Source organism: Vitis vinifera, chromosome 14 (genome assembly GCF_030704535.1).
Source record: "Vitis vinifera cultivar Pinot Noir 40024 chromosome 14, ASM3070453v1".
NCBI lineage: Eukaryota > Viridiplantae > Streptophyta > Magnoliopsida > Vitales > Vitaceae > Vitis > Vitis vinifera.
Window position 1 is genome coordinate 20637500 of NC_081818.1, and position 24417 is coordinate 20661916.

The 24417-nt window shown below is 32.7% G+C and overlaps 3 protein-coding genes across 4 annotated transcripts; 1 reads left to right on the forward strand and 2 right to left on the reverse strand.

Moving 5' to 3' along the window:
- Nucleotides 1-2272: 2272 nt before the first annotated feature.
- LOC100244641 (glycosyltransferase BC10) lies at nt 2273-4146 on the reverse strand. Its single transcript, XM_002280638.3, has 2 exons — nt 3547-4146; nt 2273-2917 (listed from the first exon to the last, which is right to left on the reverse strand). Exons 1-2 carry the CDS (start codon nt 4144-4146, stop codon nt 2273-2275), a joined length of 1245 nt encoding a protein of 414 aa, XP_002280674.1.
- Nucleotides 4147-9726: 5580 nt separating this feature from the next.
- LOC100249788 (uncharacterized) lies at nt 9727-12072 on the forward strand. Its single transcript, XM_002280631.5, has 4 exons — nt 9727-10060; nt 11076-11136; nt 11219-11417; nt 11586-12072. The coding sequence occupies exons 1-4, from the start codon at nt 9947-9949 to the stop codon at nt 11626-11628; spliced, it is 417 nt and encodes a 138-aa protein (XP_002280667.2). The 5' UTR covers nt 9727-9946; the 3' UTR covers nt 11629-12072.
- A 787-nt stretch (nt 12073-12859) lies between these two features.
- LOC100232958 (plastid hexose transporter) lies at nt 12860-20961 on the reverse strand. Of its 2 annotated transcripts, none has more exon segments than NM_001281291.1 (14): nt 12860-13364; nt 14311-14425; nt 14542-14630; nt 15351-15424; nt 15519-15665; nt 15948-16101; nt 16250-16343; nt 16817-16929; nt 17025-17124; nt 17220-17352; nt 18623-18690; nt 18952-19066; nt 20238-20489; nt 20733-20786. In NM_001281291.1, coding segments are annotated over 13 exon segments (1629 nt in total). In that variant the 5' UTR covers nt 20482-20489; nt 20733-20786; the 3' UTR covers nt 12860-13181.
- Between the last annotated feature and the right edge of the window lie 3456 nt (nt 20962-24417).

A 24417-nucleotide genomic window follows, 5' to 3' on the forward strand; every position in this document is an offset into this window, starting at 1 on the left:
AGAAGAGTTTGAGACATCAAGATAACTCCTCTTGACTACATCCCAAACCTTTTTAGTCGTTCAACACTACACAAAGTGTGACATTAGTCGGTCAATCATGGAATTGATGAGTCAAGACTTGACTAGAGCATTTTCGATCTCCTATTCATTATAGTTTGGGTCATCTTTTGAAAGTGCAACCTTTCTTTTTGTGATATACCCCTTCTTCTTTCTGCCAACAATATGTATCTCCAAAATTTGAGGCCAAACACGATAATTAACACCATCCAACTTAATAGAAATTGTTGGAGAGATACTCTTGAATAGTCACCATGGATGACCTTTTGCTATTAAAAATACTCAAATTTGTTTTAGCAGTCATGATATAATAATGAAGAGAGTGAAAAACAAGGGAAAAAATATTAGCTAGGAAGTAGTAGAAATTCTTTGCTTTTTGCTCTAATACTAAGATGATAAATTACTAAATGAATATTTCATATATCTCATGGGTATTTATACAATACACAAGGTTATTTTAGGATAGTCAACTATACAAAATAATAGACAACCATACAAAATATTTATAGCTATATAAATCACAACTACAAAATAAAATATAGTTGTGATTCACAATGGTAACTAACCTAAATCACAACTGTGAATATATGTTGACTAGTCACAAGCCTAACCCTAATCAAACATCATTGCATAAATCTTAAAAACCATATGTAATATATATCATCAATTCATTAATTTGAAACATAAATACCTAAAAATTCTAAAAAATTATAAAAATAAAGACTACACTTAAAGACTTAATAGATCCATTTTCCTTTTCTATTGACAATTGAGATGGTTACTTTCCCATCCCTACCATTTTGAACCTCGTTCGCTTATAACTCTTCAAAAAACTATTTTTTTACTTTCTATTTTAAAAAATAAAGCATGAGACAACTTTAAAAGAGGAATACAAATCCAAATCAAGAGAGATAATGGGAAGTAAAGAAGGCTTTGTATGGTTTTCTAGGTTTCTATTCTCTATATATAAAAGAGAATGAAGAAGAAGTTGATGTTTTGAATTAAGAAAGGAAATGAGAAATAAAAGAGGTTTTCTATATAGGAAAAACAAGAGAGGTTTTTTTATATGGTTTTCAAAGGTTTGATGATTTAAAAGACTAGAAGTTAAAAATATGTAAAATGGATAATAAAATATTGGTTTTGTTGTGCCAGCGGAAGCTTTAATGAAAACGATATTACTTTAAGAACATAAAGATAAAAACAATTCATACAAAGGTACATGAGGTTTTAATATGATTCAACCAACCATGCCTACATCCACGAATGAAATAGAATCATTCCATGCCATACCATAGAGAATATTGCAAAGGATACAAACCAAATATAACTATTAGGTTTTCCAAACATTTCATGTTTCCTTACTTCTTGTATCTACACCCTAAACCACGAGTCTCCTTGCTCTTTTGGGTGTCTTCCATTTTTCCCCACATCTCTATTCACCTCATATAATCTTTATAGGTTCATCTTTATCTCATAACTTTTTCCTCCCATGACCTATAATATTTATAAAGATATTTTTAATATATAATTTTCTTTATTTTATTAGGAAATCTAATATTACAATAATACATTAACTTATGAAATATTCTTTACAAAAAGGAATCTATACTAATTTGGAATTTGGGACACTTTCTAATAGGTTTAAAGTCATAGGGGGAAGGAGAGATAAATAATTATGTATTAGAGACAAGCAAAAGAAAGAGAAACATTTTTATCCCAATAAGGGTCATTTTTATGTTTCTAAAGGAAGTGGGATTAGAGGGACATTTTTATCCAATAAGGATCATTTTTATGTTGTTAAAGGAAGTGGATTATTTTTACAATATGGGTGTAACTTCAACACTATTAATCAAATAACCCAATAAATTATCATTCTTATCTCTTGAAAGTATTTTCGGTTTCCTTACTCTGCATGTACCAAGAAAATAAAGAATATAAAGCAAGAAACCCCTCTAACATATATGTAAAGAGAGTTTCTTCCCTTTTTTTCCCATTTCAGCCCGGTATGGAATGGGAAAAGTGGAATTTGGGAGAACTGTGAATACTTCAAATTCAGTAATATCTCATGATGCAAATCGAGCTCAAAGGCTGTTTTCCCGAATGCACACTTATGAAAAGCATGAACTTGAACCACTTAAAGCAACTCGAATGTAAATAAAAATCCACCATTTGGAATCATTGCACCACGCGTCCATACAAATCTTCCAACAAAATTTTAAGGATCAAAGCCAAGCAACAAGGGAGCAATCCTTAACAAAGGCTCCAATGCAGTTGGTAGAAATTTTCTGGCAAAGAGGAAACATATGTTTGTAGTATTTCCATTGTAAATACAGTCCGATCCGTATCGAATCTTATTAAGAAACTCATCTGTGATATCACCCCATCCAAACTTGCTGGGATGGGGGCCTCCTCTTGACCAATCAACCCAAGTAATGCTACGGTTTGAATTCATTTTGACGTAGAGCATGTTCACTAGTGTTGGGATGTAGTGCTCATCCATGTAACATGGAGGGTGGCAGTACTCTCCAAAGATGGTGTAATATTTGCGGTCTGATATTATTTGTACTGCAAGCTCACGATGGACTTCGAACCATTGGGACCCTTTTCGCCAGTCGGAGATGTTTATTGCAGGCCACATTTGGGGATTGTAACGACCACGGCCAGGCTTCCTTGGATCATCAAATGAGCCTAGGAAGCTCAAGTTTGATGCCATTAGGTAGTTGTAGGTTGTTGTGAAGTTAAACAGTGGAATGCAGGATTCAGAAAGTAGCACAAATCTTTGGTTAGAGAAATCAAGGAGGGCATTGGCTAAAAGGCGTCTCTCAGCATCGATCATTGATGCAGTTCCCCAATATACTGGCTGCAAAGAGGGCGAAAAAGAACTGTACATGAATACAATATTTGTCGCTGTAGGAGATTTTGGCCTACTAATATGTTTACTTGTTATGAAATCAGAGAAATATAAATGGCAATAACAAGTAATACAAATTATCAAATTTCTGTGTCACCAAAAATTCACTGTCAACAACAAGAAAGAGGAACTCAGGGACAGTGAATTCCGACACCAGTTGAGAGTAGTTCTTCCCAAAAAATCCAACCTCACAAACGGCAAGTATATTTATTTGTATACTTTTATATATGGCTGAAGCTATCCCTTTTCTGAGTCCTCCAATACCCTTGTATGGCCTTCCCTACATAATAATGAATTTTCCTCTCTTCTTTTCTTTGTAAACCATTTTTTTCTTGGATGTACCTTATACTCCATGGTGTAAATCTTTTTGCAAAAATTCAGAAGCATTTATGTATATTACATATATATATAGCCAGTTGATCCCATTCTACAGTGTTAATGTTTCTCTGTGTTTGAGTCTAGCAGTCCTTATTAATTCAGAAACATAAGAATGCTAAAGTGTTCATATAAAGCTCATGACATGTAATATGCTCCTATATGTGGAAGTAAGGAGTGTAGTTATTAGTAAAGTATCTGACCTTGCTTGGGATTCTTCTTCCATGGAAGACAGAGGTTTCAGGCACTGATTCATCGAAAGAAGGATGTGGGTGCACATAAATGGAGTAAAGGCCTCCATGCCCTTCAAAGAACTTCTCCCACAGGGGAACCAAAGGGTGAGGCCCCTTTGTCAAGAACATGAAAGCCACTTTTCGAACAAGCTTGTAAGGCAATTCTTGGACTTTTGGAACCATGGATGCCCTCCAAAACAATTCCTCATCACTCATATTGTGCATGAGAGATTTCTGTTCTTTCAGTGAAACGCCAGTAGGCCCAGTGTCGTTAGAGGTGCTATTAATTGGAACTGATAATACTAGTAAGGGCGGCAATTTTGATGGTGGAGGTAGCGGTTGTAAGGGTGGTGGAGAAAGCGGTCGCAACGGTGGTTGTGGTGATATTGAAGGAGAAATGGAATAAAGTGAGGTTCGTAATGCCAAGGAGAAGCTTTTGATATATAAACTAACTACGATACCAAGGGACAAACCAATAGCAAAGGACAGGAAGTGGAAGACATGATTCAACTGTAAACAGGCATTGAGAAGCCTGGAAATCCATGACAATGGAAGTTGCTCATTTCCCATTGAGAGATAGAGAGAGAGGTGGTGGGTAGGAGGTGAGGAAGACTCTTACTTTGTTGGGTTTAAATTGCTGAAGTCAGCTGAAGTTAGGGTGGCTTGCATTTGTATCACGTTTCCAAGTGGACTCATTGCCATAGAGGAGGATGGCACTTCAACGGATGTTCCTAGTACAAGGCACTGGAATCATTGACCCCACAATGCAGTGGGTAAAATTTGAGAGAAGAATATGGTTCAGTTTTGGAATTGCTTCCGGGGTATCTTCTTTGCATGTTATAGACTTTTTTTTTTTGAATTGGAATTGGACCATACTTGGAACACGCATTTTTTCCATTTTCACTCTAGCACTGTATTTATTGTGGAAGTGAAACACGGCCTTTGGACGCAGAGTTGACCACCCAATGAACTACGAAGTTGAAAGCTGCTTCCATTAAGTGGCTTCGGTTCTTGTTTTTCTAACATTACAATCAAATGGTTTTTGGCGCATCCTGTTTCAAGAAATCCAATGACTTTGTCGCTCGCAATCAGAGCGCGCCCCATTCCGAGAAACCTAATTGGTGAGCAGGAAAGTAAACTGTATTTGATTAGTTCAACATGCCTATACGTGGAAGCCACCAAAGTTTGTGGCCTTAGCCTACCAATTAATCATCATAAATAAAGTAATGCCCAACTCAATTATAACATTCAAATCATCAAAAATAAAAAAATAAAAACAAAACAAACATACTTCAGCACCACCTCTTAAATTCAGGGGATTGGCCCCTAGGATTTTCTATTCTTTTCCCTAGTATGGAGTGTATATACCCAAGTTGAGCGTAGTCAAACAAGTTAGAGGAAGAGTTGTGATCTGCTAGCTCGAGCTCATATAAGGTTGGGTTCATACTTGGACTAGTTTGGTTTGAAATTAGTAAGTGTTTGATAAATAAAATCACTCTGTAAGTGAAAATTTTCCAAGTGGCATAGCTGTGAGCTTGTGGCAGCCTCTACTATCTCTCCACCTCTTTAGGGAGGGGCAACTCAATATTGGACTTGTGGTGGAATGCAGTTGTAATTGCCACTCTAAATTAATGCATGGTGTAGCTACAGTTTCGTCCATATATACAACTACAGAAAAATAATAACTCACTCTTGGTCTTCACCTATGAAAGTGTTAGAAATTATCTAAATCATTCGATAAAAGTAAAATCCGTAAAATAAATAAATAAAATTAAAGAATAAATAAATAAGATTAAAATATAAAATAATGAATATGAGTAATCCAACCTAAATGTACACATAGTGTGATCTTATTCTTTTTTATGGGTACTTCTTAGATACCTTAGCTAGACCCACAATTATAAGGATAAAATGTCTCTCAATTTCAACAAAATTTTGGATGAGATGACTTCATTTATACTTACAATTATACAATTTATTTACTTTAGCTTTTAAGGGATTTGTTTAATTTTTTAATTTAAATATTGCTTTAATATTAATTTTATTTATATTGTATATGGCTTGTCATTACACATATAAATTTAAATATTACTTTAATATTAATTTTATTTATATTGTATATGGTTTGTCATTTACATATATAACTTTATAATTTACTTATTTTAATGTAAGTGTTCACTTAGGTGGTGTTTGTTTTTTTACTTAATTTTAAATAGAATCTTAATGCTTAATAGTGTTAAATATTAGGTTATTTGTTTTTATAGTATTTTATTTCTATTAAGTATTAAAAAGTGTAGAAAACTAATATGTTATTTTTTCTATTTAGAAAAAGTTACATATTTTGGTTTTTTCTATTTAGTAAAAAGTTTATTACAAGTCATAAATAGGTAGAAAAACAAACAACCTAAATTTTAAAAACAAATTACTTTCAACAAAAAGCCAAAAAAACAAACACCACCTTAGTCTAATTTAAATATTATTTTTATATTTAATTTTATTTAGTTGTATAGGGCTAATCATGTATGTATAGATAACTTCAATTTATTTTTAAATATCCATGACTCATAAATAATGTCCGGTGCAAATGGAAGTGTGTATATATATATATATGGATGAATTTTGAGATTAATTGTGAGGTGCAATGGGATGAAGTCAAAGACAGAATTGATGATGATAATAATGATGATGTCCATGTATTCTACTAATATGCACTCCGTCATGCAGGAGGCCTATGAAGTTGTAGTTAGATCATCGAAGATTACTAAATGACAAAGCATGTCTTTATTAGAAGTGTCAAACAAGAGAGCTTTTAGATAACGGTCATTGTTATGTAAAATAAAATAAAGTGTTAAAGATTTGTTCAAATGTGGTTTTATTAAATAAATAGTAGGACGATTGATGAAAAAAATTTCATCTATGAAAGCATTTCTCCATATCTCATCACTTCAAAAACATGATTATCAATGCATAACAAATAAATAATAAGTGTATAATTAATATTATTAACTATATTCATAATAATTTTTATATATTTTTTTCATTACATATCAATAGTGGAGGTATAGGTATACCTACTCCAACTTCTTATGAGATAAAAAAATAAATGCTTAAATATAAAGTAGGAGGAAATAAAATCTTAAGTTAATATCTAAAGAGAAAAGTTGAAGATTTATTGATATACCATGGTGTGTGATGAATGGATAAGGCTAACCAAGTTTAATATTACTAATTTCATAGTGTATTCTAAAGGTACCATGGTCTTCCTCTAACCGTTGAATGCATTTAACCAAATCAAAGACTATATATGGACAATGGTTCGATTTTCACGAATGTTGAGAAGATATTGAAGAAGAGATTCAACTTATATTGGAATCCATCAACATATTGCATCAATTTAACGTTTGAAAGTATCCAAAAAACACAAAATGTTGTTGAAGTGATAAGCATAGTTAGAAAGATAACCGACTTCATATAGTGGAAATTTAATCCAATTTAGGGTAATCTCATTTATCACCAACTATATTGTCCTAGATAGTCTTTTGAAAAAATGAAAATTTTTGAAGAAATTATTCATGGGTGATACATAGGAAGAGTACAACTAAGTCATACAATCACGAGAAAAGAAGTGGAACACAGACCACTCTTTTTAGGACCAAGTGTCAACCATTGTAGAAATTTATGAGTCATTATACATAGTTCTTCAAGTTGTTAAGTCATAAATTGTTTTGCCAATGTTCTTTGTGTTAGGAAGTGTCCCAAATTCCTAATTAGTATATATTCCTTTTTTGTAAAGAATATTATATAGAATATTTCTAGATTGATATATTATTGTAATATTAGACTTCCTTATAAAATAAGGAAGGTTTTTGGAAATATCTCTATAAATATTCTAGGTCATGAGGGGAAAAAGTTATGAGATGGAGATGGGCTTGTAGAGACTATACGAGGTGGATAGAGATGTGAGGAAGAATGGGAGGTACCCAGTGGAGCGAGAGGGTTCATAGTAAGGTATGGATACAAAGAGTGGGGAAACATGGGATGTTTCGGGAACCTAATAGTTGTATCTGGTTCTATCCTCTGTAATATTTTCTATTGTATAGTGGAATCATTATCTCTCATCCGTGGACGTAGGCATGGTTGGCCGAACCACGTTAAAACCTCGTGTACCGTATGTGTGATTGTTTTATTTTTGTGTTCTTGAACTAACATTGTTGGCATCAAAGCTTTCGCTGGCTCTACACTTTGTATGCAAGTTAGCTCATATAATAAAAGAGTATCTCAAACTTTAAAGGGTAAAGCTTTAGTTCTAAACATCATCAATGAATGTTAGGATAAAACACTTTACTATCTATTTCATGTAGTAAGTAATTTTGTTTATTGTTAAGTTATTTACTATTGTCCATATAGTGTCCCACATCGCTCGAGAAGTGAATAGGAAAGAGTCATATATGGAAAGCTTTCACAACACACTATCAAGTCCTTTTCTTAAGGGCGTATGCCTAATAAAGAAGCAAAATCAGAGTCATCTGGTGGGTCATGTGTGCGCCACTACAACCTTGAATCAAATAATATCAGGTGGAAAGTGGGGTTGTGACAAAATGGTATCAAAGCCTGATCTTCAATCAAAAGTGTGGCAACGAGGACGTTAGGTCCTAAGGGGGGTGGACTATAATGTTTCACATCACCCGGGGAGTGAATGAGGAAGAGTAATATATAACACACTATCGAGATCTTTTCTTGAGAGCATAAGCCTAATAAAAATGCAAAATTGGGGTTGGCCAATGGGCCATGTGTGCACTATTAATTACAACCTTGAATTGAACAATATCAAGTGGAGAGTGGGGTCATGATAGTCCATCTTGATACTTTTGTGAGTTTTTAATAAAATTAACTTTCTCCTCATTATGTTATCCAAAGTGTCAACACAAAGATGAAGTTTGTAATAATCCCAATCTAATTGAAGTTGTACATGTTTATTTGTCATATTAGACCCTACCATTGAAGCCTTTGGTCAATTTGGAAATAAGGTAAATTTGATGATGTTATATTGCAAACTCATTCAAATTACAAGTTATTTTGTCGTTATATTTCCAAATTTACTAAATGTTACACTATTCTCATCTTGAATACATAGATAATACTATTTAAAGAAGTGAGAAAAAGATTTAGTGTTCGAGTTGTAATCACTTCCATGATAGAAATGGTTCCAAATGAGTCTTTGTTGTGAATGGAAAAAGTACAACACTAACATCAAAATACTTCGATTAGCATCCATGTACTAGTGTCAATACTACTCCATAAGTGTTGGCCAAAGTAATGTTACCTACATTATTGGTTCCAATTATGTTAACTCGAAAGAAGAGAGAGATGATGATGAGGATGGCAATGATGGAAGAGATGTTAGACAATATTACTCAAGTCAATGTCCATTAAATCCATTCATCTATAAAGTCGATTTCACACACTGCATGCAAGATGAAGACCACCACTCAAGAAAGGTTTGTCTTGATATAAAAGTTATGAAAAAGTTGTACAAAGGGAGGAGACAACAAAGGATAACAATAATTAAGGATGAATATCTTTTAGCCAATTTTGAGTTCATGACTTTAGGAAGTCGATATAATAACTCATCAAATGAGATTAATATTTATCCTTGATATGTCATATCTTATTGTAGGCTTCTTCCTTAACATCATTAGATGAGTTTTAAGTTCAACTCAGAGTTTTCTATTTTATGGAGAGACAATTGGCAAGAGTTAAGAAACCTTAAAAATAACATGTTCATAAGTACAAATTACATTTCATGGTATTAATATTGTCTCCATCAAAATAATTTTTCTTCATCCTCAAGTATCATGAAATTATATCAATCCCCATGTTGGTATTAAAAGGAGCCATTAAGATGTACTTCGTATATATTATTGATATATAATGAAATCAAATGGTTGTTCTATATTAATATTGAATTTTCAAAATTCATATTTTTATCAATGCACAATCATAAAAAATTAAAAAATCAAATCAAATCAAATAGAATTATTTTGATTTGTATAAAAAAAATGACATTTTTAATTATTTAAGTATTTTAAAACATTTTATTATTTTTATTATTTTTATTATATATATTGTCTCTGAAATTATTTTCAGTTTGAATAGTCTCTTGCTGGACTAAAAAATTAGAGCAAAACCCAATTGCTCTCAAATTTGGTTTAGCAAAAGAAAGAAAGAAAAAAATTTAATGAGATTTAATTAATAATAAAAACACAAAACTCATAAGTTGGGTTAAGTCGGGTGGGTGCTCCAGTGAACTGAATCCAGATCCAACCCGTATATACCCGCCTGTTAGAGTTTTGCTTCAGAGAGGTAATCCATGGCGACCATAGAGGAAGACGAGAGGAGAGAAGCAGCAATAGCATCAACCCCTTCTTTACAATCCGATTTCAAGCCTGTTGGCGTCACCAATCTCCAGCTTTCCAAATTCCAGGTACCTATTTCTACTTTTTACTAAAAGTTCCCTGATAAATTTCATAATAGTTTCTCAATTGGATGAATTCTTTTGTTCCCAAAGATGATCACAAGCTTTCAATATCGATACGTATTTAATTCTATGAAATGAAAAATTTTGGGGACGGGTGATTATGAGAATGATTTACAAAGGGGTGTTAGGGTTTGACGATTTTCTAGTTAGGATTTTAATTCATCTCAATTTTAGGGTTTCATGGCGAATGGGTGGGACGAAATCGGGGAATAATGATGTGGCATGGGAAGGTGGAATAGGAATCATCCATGCATGAGCTTCAACTTGGTTGAGTGATAGAATGCAACAGGGAAATTCGGTGTTGGGAAAGAGTTCTGTCAGCCAAATGGCTACGATATGTATAAGGATTGGAATGTCGCATAGTGATAGAAGAATAGGTTTTTTATCCCTCTTTATGATAGGGCATTTGGTCAATCAAATTTGTGCTGAAGATATGATGTAGATCAGTATTTTTAAACTGTTTTTATTCATTCTAATGTGTGTGCTTGTTGTGGGTGGGAAGAATCATATTCCCAGTACTAAAATGCTTCCAATGTGGTATGAGTTATAACCTGTCAATTGGGGTTGTCAGTACTCAGGTACATGATCCTACAATCTCCCAATCGTTAGGGCAGTGCATGTGATCAGTCATGCTTATTTTTCGGACAAGGAAAAGCCCCCTAAATCAAAGTTGATGGAGGTAGGAAGCTAAGACAGCAACCAAAAATGGTGTGGGTGGGGGGAATTAATTGACATGAAAGTGTAGAATGTGGAGAGAATATTAGATGGCGTATCATAAATCTATGAGAATGAAAAAAATGTTTCATAATTGTACATGATTCTCAAGAGAAGATGACATTAAATTCTTTATATGTGGTTTGTTGCATAGTGGTTTCTTTCTTCACTAATATCCATATGTTTCTTCTCTTCTCTCCTCTCCTCTCCCAATAAGTTCTGAATACTTGAATTCTTTATATGACAGGAATTGCACAAGAGGCGTTTACAAATCAAACAAGGATCAAAGTATCAAAAGAAATCAAAAGGTTTCTTTTGTGGTTACCTTTATTCATGGCTTTGTTTCTCAGAAGGTCTATGTAACTCAGGAAAGTTCTGTTGGGATTGCAGATTGGGCTGGAAAATCTTATGGGAAAGAATCAAAGTACCTTAAGGTCAAAGATTGTACAGAGGAAAATGCAAGTATTACAATTGAAGAATCGAGTGTTTCCACATCAAAAAGCAACAATGTCAAGGACAAGCCATCCTTGCAGCAAGGTGATATAGCCACACATCTTGCATCAAAGAAGCGCCAGAAGTTACATTGGGGGTATTGTTCGTTCACCTTTGGATTTTGACAATTTATGCAGCGTCACCCACACAACCAAAATAAATCTCTTTGGATGTATACTGAAATTTTAAAGTTGGTTGTGCTGCATTCTATTTTTCCTTTTTATGTTAACCTTATTTCTTTTCTTCTGGGCTATTCTGTTGATAGGCTCGACACGAAGGAAAGGTGGGAAAGGAAAGCTAACATGTAGATTTGCCACCTGGATGGGAATGAGCTTTCCGGGGTGTGTATTCTCAGAAGATGGTGCATTTTGCTTAAAAGATATTGGTGAAAGTTGCTTGGCTTGTGAAGTCTGAAAGCCCTTGGCTGGAAATTCTTTATGGTAAGAAAATTTGCCAGTGGAACAATTTGGCTAGGGAACGTGTATGGAGGAGGATATTACCCCTCTCATGTAATATTGTACGGAAAACCTAGGTGCCCATGGTACTTTTTATAGATGGTCTGGTGAAGAATACTATCACTCTTCTCAGATCTTGTATGAAACCCCAGGTGCCCTTTGTACTATTTCAAGCAGTGATTAGGAGTGGCCAAAATTGTCATCACATTCTTTAAGATTGTCGGTTTAGTGGCAATCAATTTTCTCTGGGATTCTTCATCATTTTGTTATTAATACACAATATTTTTCTATTCCTCACTGTTGTGTGGACTCCTCTTTTTCCCTTCTAAGAAACAGTTTCAACTTAATTTGTTTACCCCCATTAAGCTATTCTTTTGTGATGCTTGTTAAGGACGTATTTGAAACGAAGTCCCTATTCTTTCACCATGAACAGGTTTGGCTCAGTTTCGGTACATAGTATCATTCTTTTTATACGATTTTACTCTTAACACCTTCCAAGAAAAAATATTTCTTAGGCCACTTTCCCAACTATGATGCAATATATATTTTTAGGCTATATTTGGTTCTTAGAAAGCTTGAAGGAAGATGCAAGACCCAAAAAAATAGAAAAAATAAATTTAAAGTTAATAAATAATTTTTATATATTATTTTAAATATTTTTTATATAAAAATTAAATAATTTAAAACTATACAAATTTTTTGATAAGTTTAATTATATTTGATTTTCTGTCACATTTTCTACGGAAAAAATGAAACATGAAAAAATCTCCATTGTATTTTTTATCTTGTTGATTACTTTCCTGAACCAAACATAAGAGACATGTTTGGGAAAGGCACCACTACGGCCAAGTGTACGAAGTACCTGAATGGCACAGAAAGCAAAGGTGTACGTACACTCCAGGCTGAAGTTGACACTAGTAATTCCTCCTCTGGCCCCTTTCGGATATTGACCTTGTCTTGCAGTTCACTGTTGCTATGCCGATGACCTGGTGTCCTTACCAGGTGTAACCACCATGTAAGGTCCTTAGGCAGATGGGAATTAGCTTGAAACTTAAGATTATGATCAACACATTGCAGCAGATTTGTGAGAGATATAAACTGCAAACCAAGTTATTGAGATATCCAACCAAGTGACAAAACATGAAAAAATCGGTCCATATATGATACAGCAACCTGATTCAACTGAGCCAGTGTCCTAGGGTTCCTACAGCCACCATAAGTCTGGATAGATCTAAGGTAAACTGTCCAAACATATACCCGCAAAAGGTGGGAAGCAACGAACGAGTTGGCCCCCAAGTTTGAGTCTCATAAGAACAAAGGAACACTATCCGTAAGGAGATCTTTTATAGCACAAAATCTGTGGCTTGCAGTAATTATTAACACCAGCACTCTAAAGATCATCCTGATTAAGTTGCAGGGTTAAGAGCTCTCTCTATTTCCTCCAAGGACCGCCCCTTTGTTTCCACAACATTACCAGCTATGTACAAGACAGCAAGAAGACAGACGGCTGAAAATCCCAAGTAAACTGTGCTGATCCCGAACTTGTTTACAACGCTCAAGAAGTAAAGCCCAATCACAAAGTTTGAGATCTGATACAATGGGAAAATCATGAAGTTCCATTAGATGAAAGTCTACTGCATTAGCACCATGAAGAAACTTCCATTTGACAGTGTTTTTAGAAAGTACTTCTAGCCTGAAAAGTGTTTTTGAAGAAAAATTGGACGTTTGGTAAAAGATTAGAAAATAATTTTAAAATGATTGAAAAACACTCATAGTGTTTCTTGCAGAAACACTTTTTAAAATCACTGTCAAACAAACTCTTAATACATGGTTCTTCCAAAAACACTTCTAGAGGAAACTCTTTCCAGAAAAAGATTATCAAACACACTCTAAAAATGACTTCAAATAAAACTGCCAAATACACTCTTTCAAGAATTGAATGTCTATAATATTAGAAGTGTGTTTAGCAGTGATTATGGAAACTGTTTCTAGCATTTTTAATGCTTGAAAAATAAATATTTTCAAGTGTTAAAAATGCTAAAAACACTTCTCAGAATCACTGTTAAACGTACTCTAAATCAACTTGATGTTTGGTAAGCATAATAAGCATAAATGAGATCTTGAATTTCCAGGAAACATGAACAGAAAAATGTTATCCAGGGTATGCACTCTCTCTCTCTCTCTCTCTCTCTTCCTCTCCCTCTCCCTCACACACACACATATCTATATTATGGCCCAGTTAATATTATCTAGGGGATGCTCTCTCTCTCACACATATATATCTATATATGGGCCTCTTAAAAGTAAATTGACATCAGTTTCCAATAATGATTATCTGACTACTTATCTATATGCATGCTTCTGTCTGCAATAGACCAATATCAGTATCAGAAAGGGTTATCAGACCAATCTCTGTTTTATTGTCCAGAATACAACAGAGAGAAAGCAAAAACTACAGGCAATACTGAATCTTTCAAAGTGCATCTTTGATAAGAAAAAAATCAGTAGTAACAGGATCATTTCTTCTTCACTTACCCAATGCATGCCTAATGATAAAGCAACTGCTTTTGCCCTGATTCTAGAGGCAAATATTTCTGGAAGAAGAAGAGCAGGGACAGGACCAGCACCAAGAGAGAAGGACAACACATAGCTGCATAAATGGAAAGATAGCAAGTTCAAGTATCCTGGGTTAGATTGGGAAAAAGAAGAAATGGATTGGTAGAGAGAAAAGACACATCAATATGATAAGGAAAAGTATCAACTTACAGAACAGTGCCAAGTACAGCAAGGGTGCCAGAGTATGGTGCCAGGGCACTCCAAGTGAAAGAGAAGGAAAGCAGCATCATTGAAGCAGCCTTGCAGTGCAAAAAAGAAATGTGTGAAAATTAGACAAGGTAAAATTTATAAAATGCAGAAGAGAAATGAAGGCATATCTTTTCTTGTGTTTGTCTTTTTCTTTGTGTTCTTTTTTATTTTTTTCTTTATCAAAAACAAAGATATATTAGATATGGGTAAAAAGTACCAAGAGAAGGATGAGGGGGTCGTTCCCACAAAATACAAGAATCTGATCAGTACCTCCACTATACGAGTAAACCTTTTCTTGTATTTTTTAGTTTATCAAAAGTTGTTTGATAAATGCATGCAAAAAGTCTCATATAATTTTTTAGAGGGATATAACATCTAAGCCCTAGTTATGCAGGCCTAGTTTCTCAGTCAGATAAATCTGACTTTTGCCAAGATAAATACTTGAAAAATTATCAAAATATATTCATAATACTCTATAGGAGATATGTTGAACGCCCAGAAAACATGCCCTTGTCCAAATAATTAAACCAAATCTAATCAACCACCTGAATCCATTAACTGATAATTGGTTTATTAAACAAATTAAGGTTAAAGGTACTACTCCATGATAGAAAACTCATTTCTAATGCAGTCGAGCACCAGAAGGAACTGCAGTAGGCAATTTCTAAAAGATTCAGGCTACCTGCTTGATCCGATAAGGAATATACTAAGAATGTACCAATTTAAGAACTTTATAGGAATAAATAGTTTTATATAGGAAATAACAGTACCATCCCAGCAAAGCTTGTTATTAGAAGACTTTTCCTTCCTTGCCTGTCCATCAAAGAGGATGCTATGGCTGTGCCTGTAAGAAGATCAAAATCCAGTCATGTAAAACATTCTCTACAAAGTATGAAATCAAAATTTTACAAGAAATCAGAGAGAATAAAAAGGATTACCAAAGACATTTGATGCCCCAACAAGAGCACTGGCTGCAACATCAGAAGCAATTCCAGCACTGCGGAACACAGATGTTGAATAGTACACCACAGCATTTATGCCGGCCAACTGTTGGAACAAGAAAAGTGCTGCGCCAACACTCACAACTGCAGCAAGATGCATGTGTCATAAAAATCTGCTTTCAACATAATTGCACCAGAAAGCATGACTGCAAGTATAGCAGCAACTTGCAAGGGAATTGAACCTTCAAGTATGCACTAGAACCACAGAACTAAGTTCCAAATGCAGATATTAAATATATGATGATAATATAGATACCACATAGATGACATCTCATAAATATAAACAGCATAAAACGATTTGGTGACTGGTGAGTATCACTTGGACAGCATGTAACAACAAGAAACTTACACATTTTTCAGTTATACCTTTCCAGTAGCGGCCACTAAATAGATCAAACCACCCAGCTTCCTGTTCAGAAGAACCTTGAAGCCCTTCTCTGAGATCATTCATAACCTCAGCGACTCTTTCCTTTCCATTGAGTGTTTTTATTGATTTTTCAGCTTCAGAAATCTTTCCTTGCTGCAAAGAAATGTGTTTAGCTCAGAATCTATATTGATAAACTAATGACCTAGATAAAATGGATTGAATATACTGCAGAAATGAAAAATAAAAATCCCATGTAGAAACATTCAAACCATATGTGACTGAATAACCTAGCAAAAGAAACCTGAAAAAGCCACCGAGGACTCTCTGGAGAAAATGCCATTCCCAAAGCCAATAGAATAGAGGGGACAACAGCAACACCAAACATTGTCCTCCACCTGATTAAAAAAATTAGAAAACATAATGAGCTACATGAAAGAGAGGATGAGCAGTGAACACTGCACTTGGAAGTTTTCTGAAATAAGCAGAATGGAGAAGTAAAAGAATTGATTTTCCAAGAAGAACATAAAAAGTCATTAAACACCCTATTAGCACTTGGATCATGTTATGCAATATCCATAGTTTTTCATAATCTTAAACAATTACATTCTGGCAATAACAAAGAGCCTCCTTTGCCCCAAAGGTAAGCTGAAGGGTGCACCAGGGGACTCTAATCTAAAACCCCCCATATCCCTACCCCAACCCCTTAGCACTTGAATCAGGCCTCAAGGGCTATCTAGCAGCATTTTAATTAGCAACATTTCTCAAATGGTGCTTTTGAGTTTATTTAGTTGACTTATCTCTCGCTAAGCTACCAAAAGCTTTCTTCCTGCATATAGATATAGCAAATGAAATATGACAAGAAGAATACCATAGAGGGTTTCTGGCTAGAGGTAATCCAGCCACCAATGCTGCAAGAATCCCAATACAAATAAAAAGTTGATTGACAGACCCAAGCGCACCACGAATTTCAGTTGGTGAGATCTGACCATTTAAAATGTGTTTCAGTTTCAAAGGCATTCATAAAAACGAACAAAAAATAGCATAATAATAATAATGAAAAATTGAAACATTACTACCTCAGATATGTAAAGTGGCACAAGTGCAGATGAGATGCCAATTCCAATGCCAGCAAGTAACCTACCAATTATCATAGTCTGCACACTCTGTGCTGTCGCACTGAAAAGTGAACATACTTGGGTTTATTATAAATATTTTCTTTTATTTGATATAAACAAAGATTATGATCTTATGGTCTACAACAAATGACAGACCAAAGAAATGCTCCAACAGCAAGAGGGATTGCATCTAGTTGAAAAGTCCTTGTTCTGCCAAATTTATCAGCCAATGCACCACCAGTAAATGAACCAAGAGTGGCACCAGCCAGGAGTGTGCTAACAACCCATCCTGCTCAAAATGCTCCATTGTCAAATCTTGTAAAGCTAGATATTCATTGGTGATAAAAAAAATAAAAATAAAATAAAATAAATGAAAACATAGAATATATTGAACATTGTGAAATTTCACCTCAGGAAGAACATGTCTAATTTAAAGGTGGGCAAACATAAAAGGCCAACTGATTAGTTGACTGCAATCTGCAGAAAACCCAGCATACTGCATGAAGAAATAGAATTCTAGGGGCCACTGACCAATGTTTTAAAAGGCTAAAGGTGGTTTTGAGGCGTTTTACCCAAATAAGGCAAGGCATAAGCCTCAACTTAAACAAATAAATAAGAAAAAATATAAATAATCAGAAAATACTTATAAAGTCACAAGAAAATTGAATAATAAAAAAAAAGCATCAACTTTATAATGATAAAATAATTAGTTGTCATTACTAATAGTTTCTAATTTAGGTCATTGTTTCCTCTTCTAAAATTTAACTCTCTCATGGTTTTATCAAATCATTTTTAACACTATTACTATCACTAGTAGGATCCTCTAAGGAATATAATCATATCTAATTGCTATATTATCCTCCCTATCTATCAATGTTAACAGCGACTTGTTCTTCTTCTTCATCCACCAATTGCAGTGGTATTTTTTCTTATCTATCAATAATAAGATAATGATTATATATGAGATTAGTCACTAAGACAATCAACAATTTCCCTATGCTTTCCTCCCAATGTCTCTTTTTCCCTTCCATTTAAAAGGTTCACTGGAAGTCAACTAAGCCCTCATTTTGTAAAAGGTCTAACCAAGCCAGGACCCAATACAAAACTCATGAAATCTATATCAAAAGCCCACAAAAGCATAGTTGATAATAGAACCCATTAAAACTCATTGAGTATTGAGGCTTGAGCTTCCCATAAAATATATACCAAAATCCCATAAAGGTTGAAAACCCTTTGCATATTTGAGGCTAAGGCCTCAATAGCCTTAAGGCTATAGCCTCAAAGCTATAAGCCTCAATAGGGTGAGGCTTAAGCTTCAATTACCTTAACTGAGGCTATAGCATAAAGGCTAATTCGCAGTGCTTTTCCCTGAGGCGAACCTCAAGATATAAGCCTCAAAAGAAGATACTCCACATACAAATGGTTTTGTGATGTATAGTTCTGGTAGTTTGGCACTCTATACTTGTCATGTCAAAACACACAAAAAAAAAAAAAAAAAAAAAAGGATAAAGGTCCAAGATTCTCTTTGCATAGTCAATCAAGAAGATTACTTCACTTGCCTTGTAAAACAGCATTTTCAGCAATTCCAAGATCCTTGGAAAGGTATTCAAGAGCACCATTCACCACCCTGTGGCAAATAAAAAATAGCATACACTGTTACAGTACATCTTACCCATAGATAAGTTATACATGAGACCCTGTTGCATACAAAAAGACTTAACTGTATTCAGAACTAGCCCAGAAATGCAGAACTGATTTTAACATAATAACTACAGTTTGTATCGCTTTAGTGTATAAATGGTGAAAGGAAATTCAAATTCTTTAATTGAAGATTTCAGAATTTAACAGATAGAAAAAGCATGCTATTTCTAAGATAAATCAGTCATACCCTAGATGATAACCAAACAGAATTGCTCCCAGACAAGCAACACCAACAAATGGCAAAACTGTTCCAGAAGATTTGCCCTGGGGAGCAGTGACATCAACATCCTCAATGTCTCCACCTGCAACTCAATTCCAAATGCTATTTGTAAGAAAATAGTAAATGGAGAATCCCAAGCATCATGGTCCGTGATTAAACAATGAAGATTCTTAATAGTGTCGATAACTTTCAATAGTTGAGACACGATGATACTTTACAAAGATCCCATGCCACAAATATGCTATGTCAATGCATCCTGATGAAAAGAATGTCTTTTTACAGTTAAGCAGAACATATAACCGCATATCAGAATACTGCATTTGTTAGACACAGCATGATTGTAAGTCTATCTCCAAGAATCAAGCCAATACAGAATTCTGAGGCACCTGGAGATATCAACATTTAAAATGTTTCAAGGTATAGATGAATGAACGATTTTCTATGTCAATTGGAGCAAAAAGGAAGTGCACATATTCTTTGTGGTCATGTACAGGAGAGGAGATCAACTAGAAAAACCCCAATATAACATAGGGGTTGATGCAAAAACATTGACTGCCCAGCATTTACTATGGCAAACATTTCTTTGTTCTCTTTACAAAATGCAGATAAACACAATCAGAAAAATATATTGAGAACTGCAGAATAATTACTGGTGCCAAGGGATTGAAAAGATGGACTCTCTGATGAAACCATTAGAAACCTTTAAAAAATATATCCAAATAAACAATTGGACTTCAACCTAAAAATAACTCAAGCCACACAGAATTCACCAGTTTTACTCAATTTATCAGTTTGCCAACTCAATTTTCTTTTCTACTACCTTGATGGGCAGACCCAAAAACATTGCACCCTTTCGGTTGTTCTGTAGAAACAGCTTTCTGGAATAGATTTTCCAAAACAAAAACACCAATCCTCAGTTTTGTATTTTTCAAGTGTGCTTGATGTGTTTTCTCGTATCCGAGGACAGCGAATAAAAGAACTCTATTTTGTAACCATATTTCCAAATAACAGTCCATGAACAAATAGCCAACAAAATTTTCAACTGTTTTCTACATTTTGCACTCTGATAACAGGACAATTAATTTTCCAAACTTCCTAAATATATTGACACAAAATTCAGTACTTTCTGCACATTTTATGCTTCCACATAGGACCATCTTCGGAAGTAACAAATTTCAGAAATGCGAACAAGGCACAGACACAACCCACAATTTTTAATCAAATAAACATTAAAAAGATAGTGGAAAACGAACCAGAAGCTCTAGCCTTGACTGATCTGGGCCTAAACACAGCTTCGATTCGGGTTCTAGGACGGCCAAACTCGGCTCCCATAACCACTGAACCAATGCGCAAACCGGAGGAAGTGGTGTTATTTGTAACCCTCAGATTCTTGACACATGAACTTTGCTTCCTAAATTCACCGAAACGAGGAAAGACCCTGCGGTTTTGTAATTCCAAACCTATGCTTCCTTTGGCTGCATATGTCGAAGTTTGCATTTTCTCTCCTGATTAAGATCCCACTCCAGTCACGAAAAAGTCAAAAAAGGCAAAACCAAAAGGCCACAATAGAAAAATCAAAGCAACCCACTAATACCCATCAAAGAAAAATCAAAATTAGCATCAATACGAAACAACCCAGTCAAGAATTGACCTCAAACCACAATGCTATCAACAAGATCATCCGATCCAAAATCAACCCATTTTCCAGAAAAAAAGAAAAAAAAGCAAAACGAAGCATGGATTTTTACCCAACAAAAAGCACTAGTTTGTAGCAGTCAAATCTGATAAATGGATTCCTCTTTTTCTCTGCTATGGCTTTGGGGTCCGGAGAGAAGCTTGGGAAGTGCCGAAGAAGAAGACTGTTTGCTTACTATTCACCAACAAAGCTGATGGAAATCTCAATTCTCTGTTTCTATTATTATTTCATTTTAACCTCGTTTTCATTTATCTTGTTGCGAATTATGTCGATTGTAATTAAGGGAAAAATCTATTTGAGGAAGATTAGTAGGATTTTGGATTAGATTGCGCTTGCGTTGAAATCGCCGGACGTACACGTGGGTGGGCTTCTTGTTTGCACTTGGCCTGTCACGACAACAGCTTTTGCCTTTTGGGGCCGGCTCTTCTCTTGGGGGACCGATACGGCTATACCAATAATTTTTTGATACAGTCCCCTTTTTCTAAGTCAAGAAAATTTTTATATAAATATGAAACGTGTAGAAAGTCTATTTTTAAAAAAAAATATTAAGGATTTCATATTTGATTTTATTATAAAAAAATATATAAAAATCAATTATAATTAGTTTGCTTAGGAATGTTTTTGAATTTTTGAGAATAATTTTTAAAAATATTTTTAAAAGTTTTTTTGGAATAAAAGTTTATTTAGAAACTTGAAATATTCTTAAGTATTTTTTTTTTTACTTTCATATATTTGTTAAAAATAAATTTTATTTGTAATGATTTATTTTTAATTATTTTTTATAATAATTTTTTAAAATCAAGTTTAAAAATATTTAAATATAATTAAAATATATCTTTAAAAAACATTGATTTTAAAAAAAAAAAATTTCAAAATATTCATAAAGTATGTTTGAAAGTGATTTTAAGAAGTGTTTTTAGTTTTTTTTATCTTTTAAGTATGAAAGATTTTAGAAACACTTTCAAAAATCACTGTAAAACACGTTCTTAATTTCTATATAAAATAATAACATAAATTTAAAATAACATATAAGACTAATCTATTTATTTTTCCTCCCTATTTTATTTACCTTACATTTTTTTTCAAGTTTTTTTGAAAACCAAAAATAGCCTTGAAAATACTCATGATTTAGTTTATAACACTTTTATGAATAATATTTTTATAAATATTTTATAGAAAATTAATTATTTTAATATAAAGAAAAAATAAATTAATATTTTTGATAATTTTAGTTTTGACAATATGCTATATAAAAAATTAAGAAAATGTTAGTGTTAGTTTAAGAATCATTTCAAGTTACCATCCAAAAATTGGAAAGTGATTATTAAAATTTTATCAAATGCTTTAATTTTTATATGGAAATGATTCTTAGTTAAAAAGTACTATTAATCCCTCAAACATCCTTTCCAAGTATTGTTCCAAAGAAAATATTCTCAATATTTATGAAGCACTTTATATTCTCCTAAAATCACTCCAAGATGGGGAAAAATGTTTAAAGGGAGGGATTTTAGAAGAATTAATATTTTGTGGTAAAAGATAACGCTATTGTAAATTGATTTTATTGTGTAGAGAAATTTTAAATATTTTTAAGCAACAATCATTGGTACCATAAAAAGCTTTGAATATACCTTTTATAAAAGATTGGGTGCTTTTATTTCTTTATTAATATGTTTACAATTTTGATATTTTGATATTACAAATGATTAATTTTTCTTAGATTTATATAGAAAAATAGGATTTAGGTCATGATTGATAAGAGTTTTTTTAAAGGTTTGTTTAAATAATTTTGTAAAAAAAAATTATGACTAAAAAAAAGCTTAATATAAAGGTTAAAAAGAATGTTATTTCTTTTACTTATACATAAATTTATCTGATATTTAATAAATAAATAAAATTAATACTAATATTATTTTTAAAAATATATAATTTTGACTTTGATTTTAATTTTTAATTAATTAAATAAATAAATAATTATATAAAACAAACCTTAATATGGGTGCCATGAGGAGTTTGAAAACCCTTTAACTTGTGGGTCATGAGTCATTACATATTTTAAAGGTATATGGGTGCCAAAAGACAAGGAGTTTCTCTACTACTTGTGAGTCATGAAAGAATGTTATTTGGAGGTATGGGTAGTTAATTCCTATCTCGCTTTTGATTTTTTTTTCTATAAAAAAAAAAAAATTGAAAAACAAAGGTTTAAATTGCAGTCCTATCCTAATTTAAATGATATCATCAAAAACTTTATCTTAAAAATCTCAATGATTTTCATTTGAATTGAATTAATCCATCTTTAATGTTTAGATTTTTAGATAATTTGGTGAAAATAAGGATAGAGAAGAGAAGTGGATTGAGTAAATGGGGAGATAATGTGAAAGACTTCTTGAAGACTAAATTAGGTAAGGGGAAGGGAAATAAATTCATTGTCTATTAATTTTTTTTTTAGTATTTAAAGAGAAAATATGTATAATTGATGATATAATTTTATGTAAGAATTAGATGTCATTTGTTTTTTTTAGTTTTTTATTGAAAATAATTTGTTTTTAGATTTTAAATGGTTTGTTTTTCTATTTTTTCATAACTTTTTATAAATTTTTTCTTGAATAGAAAAAATCAAAATATTTAACTTTTTCTAAATAGAAAAAATAACATATTGATTTTTCTTTACTTTTTAATGTTTAATAGAAAGAAAATATTAAAAAAATAAACAATATAATACTTAGTACTATTAAGCATTAAAATTTTATTTAGAATTAAGTAAAAAAAAATAAACACCACCTTAATTTTATTAATTTTCTCAGAAGTTTTGATTAAATATACTTGACTTCTATTGGTTCGAAATTTCATCTAACTTCTGTATCTTTTTCATTATTTAACTAAAACTTTAAGGATGGTGAATAAAATTAACCCTTTTATGTAATATTGAGTACTTTATTATGATAGTTGAAATATTCTCTTATAAGAATTAGTGTTTAATAATTTTATGAAAATTAATTTTAAAATCTCAAAAATCATTTAAAGTGGTTGGATACTTAGATCATTCTTTTAACAACATTTTTTTTATAATATATTTATATTAGTAAAAACAATTCTCGAGCAGTTTTTAAATTGGAGAAATAATTTGAAGTAATTCCTAAATAATCAATCGGTAATTCTTTCAATACATTAATAAAATGGTTATTTGATTAAAAGGGTAATTCAAAACCTAATTTTGAAAATATAACTTTTCATCTACAAAAATGTCTTCATTCATTTTTTTTTTTTTTAAACATAATCATTTATTCTAAAATCTACATGTAAATACTTAAAATGATTAATAATATTTATGTAAAAAAAATGAGTTACTCTTCACGTAAAAATACGACGAAGGTTAAATTCACAAATATAAAGATTATTTCATCCATGTTAACAAATAAATTCCTAATAAAAACACCATCCAAACACTCATGTAGGCTGAAATAGGAAGATTATTTCATGTCCGTGAGAAAACCCCAATCAAAATATTATGTATCTAAATTCAGAAATAAATAAGAATGGATTAATCATTTATGGAGGTAGTGGAATACCTTCTGCAAACTATGGCAACTGAAAGTGCCATGTTGGGTCAAACAATGCATTCAGAAACAGCCGAATACCTTGTAGCCTGTAGGTCCTTTTCCAGGTTGTTTTCTCAGAATAGCATTAAACTATTCCTCTAGTGTTGTCCTTATCATGTGAGTACCAGCATCTATTCTCTT

Bases quoted from the DNA above. Each gene is read 5' to 3' on its own strand.
- LOC100249788 (XM_002280631.5), top strand. From the start codon at position 9,947: ATGGCGACCATAGAGGAAGACGAGAGGAGAGAAGCAGCAATAGCATCA. The intron at 10,061-11,075 runs GTACCTATTTCT...TTTATATGACAG, and splicing joins TCCAGCTTTCCAAATTCCAG to GAATTGCACAAGAGGCGTTT. The intron at 11,137-11,218 runs GTTTCTTTTGTG...TTGGGATTGCAG, and splicing joins GTATCAAAAGAAATCAAAAG to ATTGGGCTGGAAAATCTTAT.
- LOC100232958 (XM_010661979.3), bottom strand. From the start codon at position 20,481: ATGCAAACTTCGACATATGCAGCCAAAGGAAGCATAGGTTTGGAATTA. The intron at 17,125-17,219 runs GTCTGTCATTTG...TTCACTTTTCAG, and splicing joins GCTGTTGGAGCATTTCTTTG to TGCGACAGCACAGAGTGTGC. The intron at 13,365-14,310 runs GTAAGTGAAGAA...CCATTGTATCAG, and splicing joins TATCATTAGGCATGCATTGG to ATCTCAAACTTTGTGATTGG.
- LOC100244641 (XM_002280638.3), bottom strand. From the start codon at position 4,146: ATGGGAAATGAGCAACTTCCATTGTCATGGATTTCCAGGCTTCTCAAT. The intron at 2,918-3,546 runs GTCAGATACTTT...CCCTCTTTGCAG, and splicing joins GAAGAAGAATCCCAAGCAAG to CCAGTATATTGGGGAACTGC.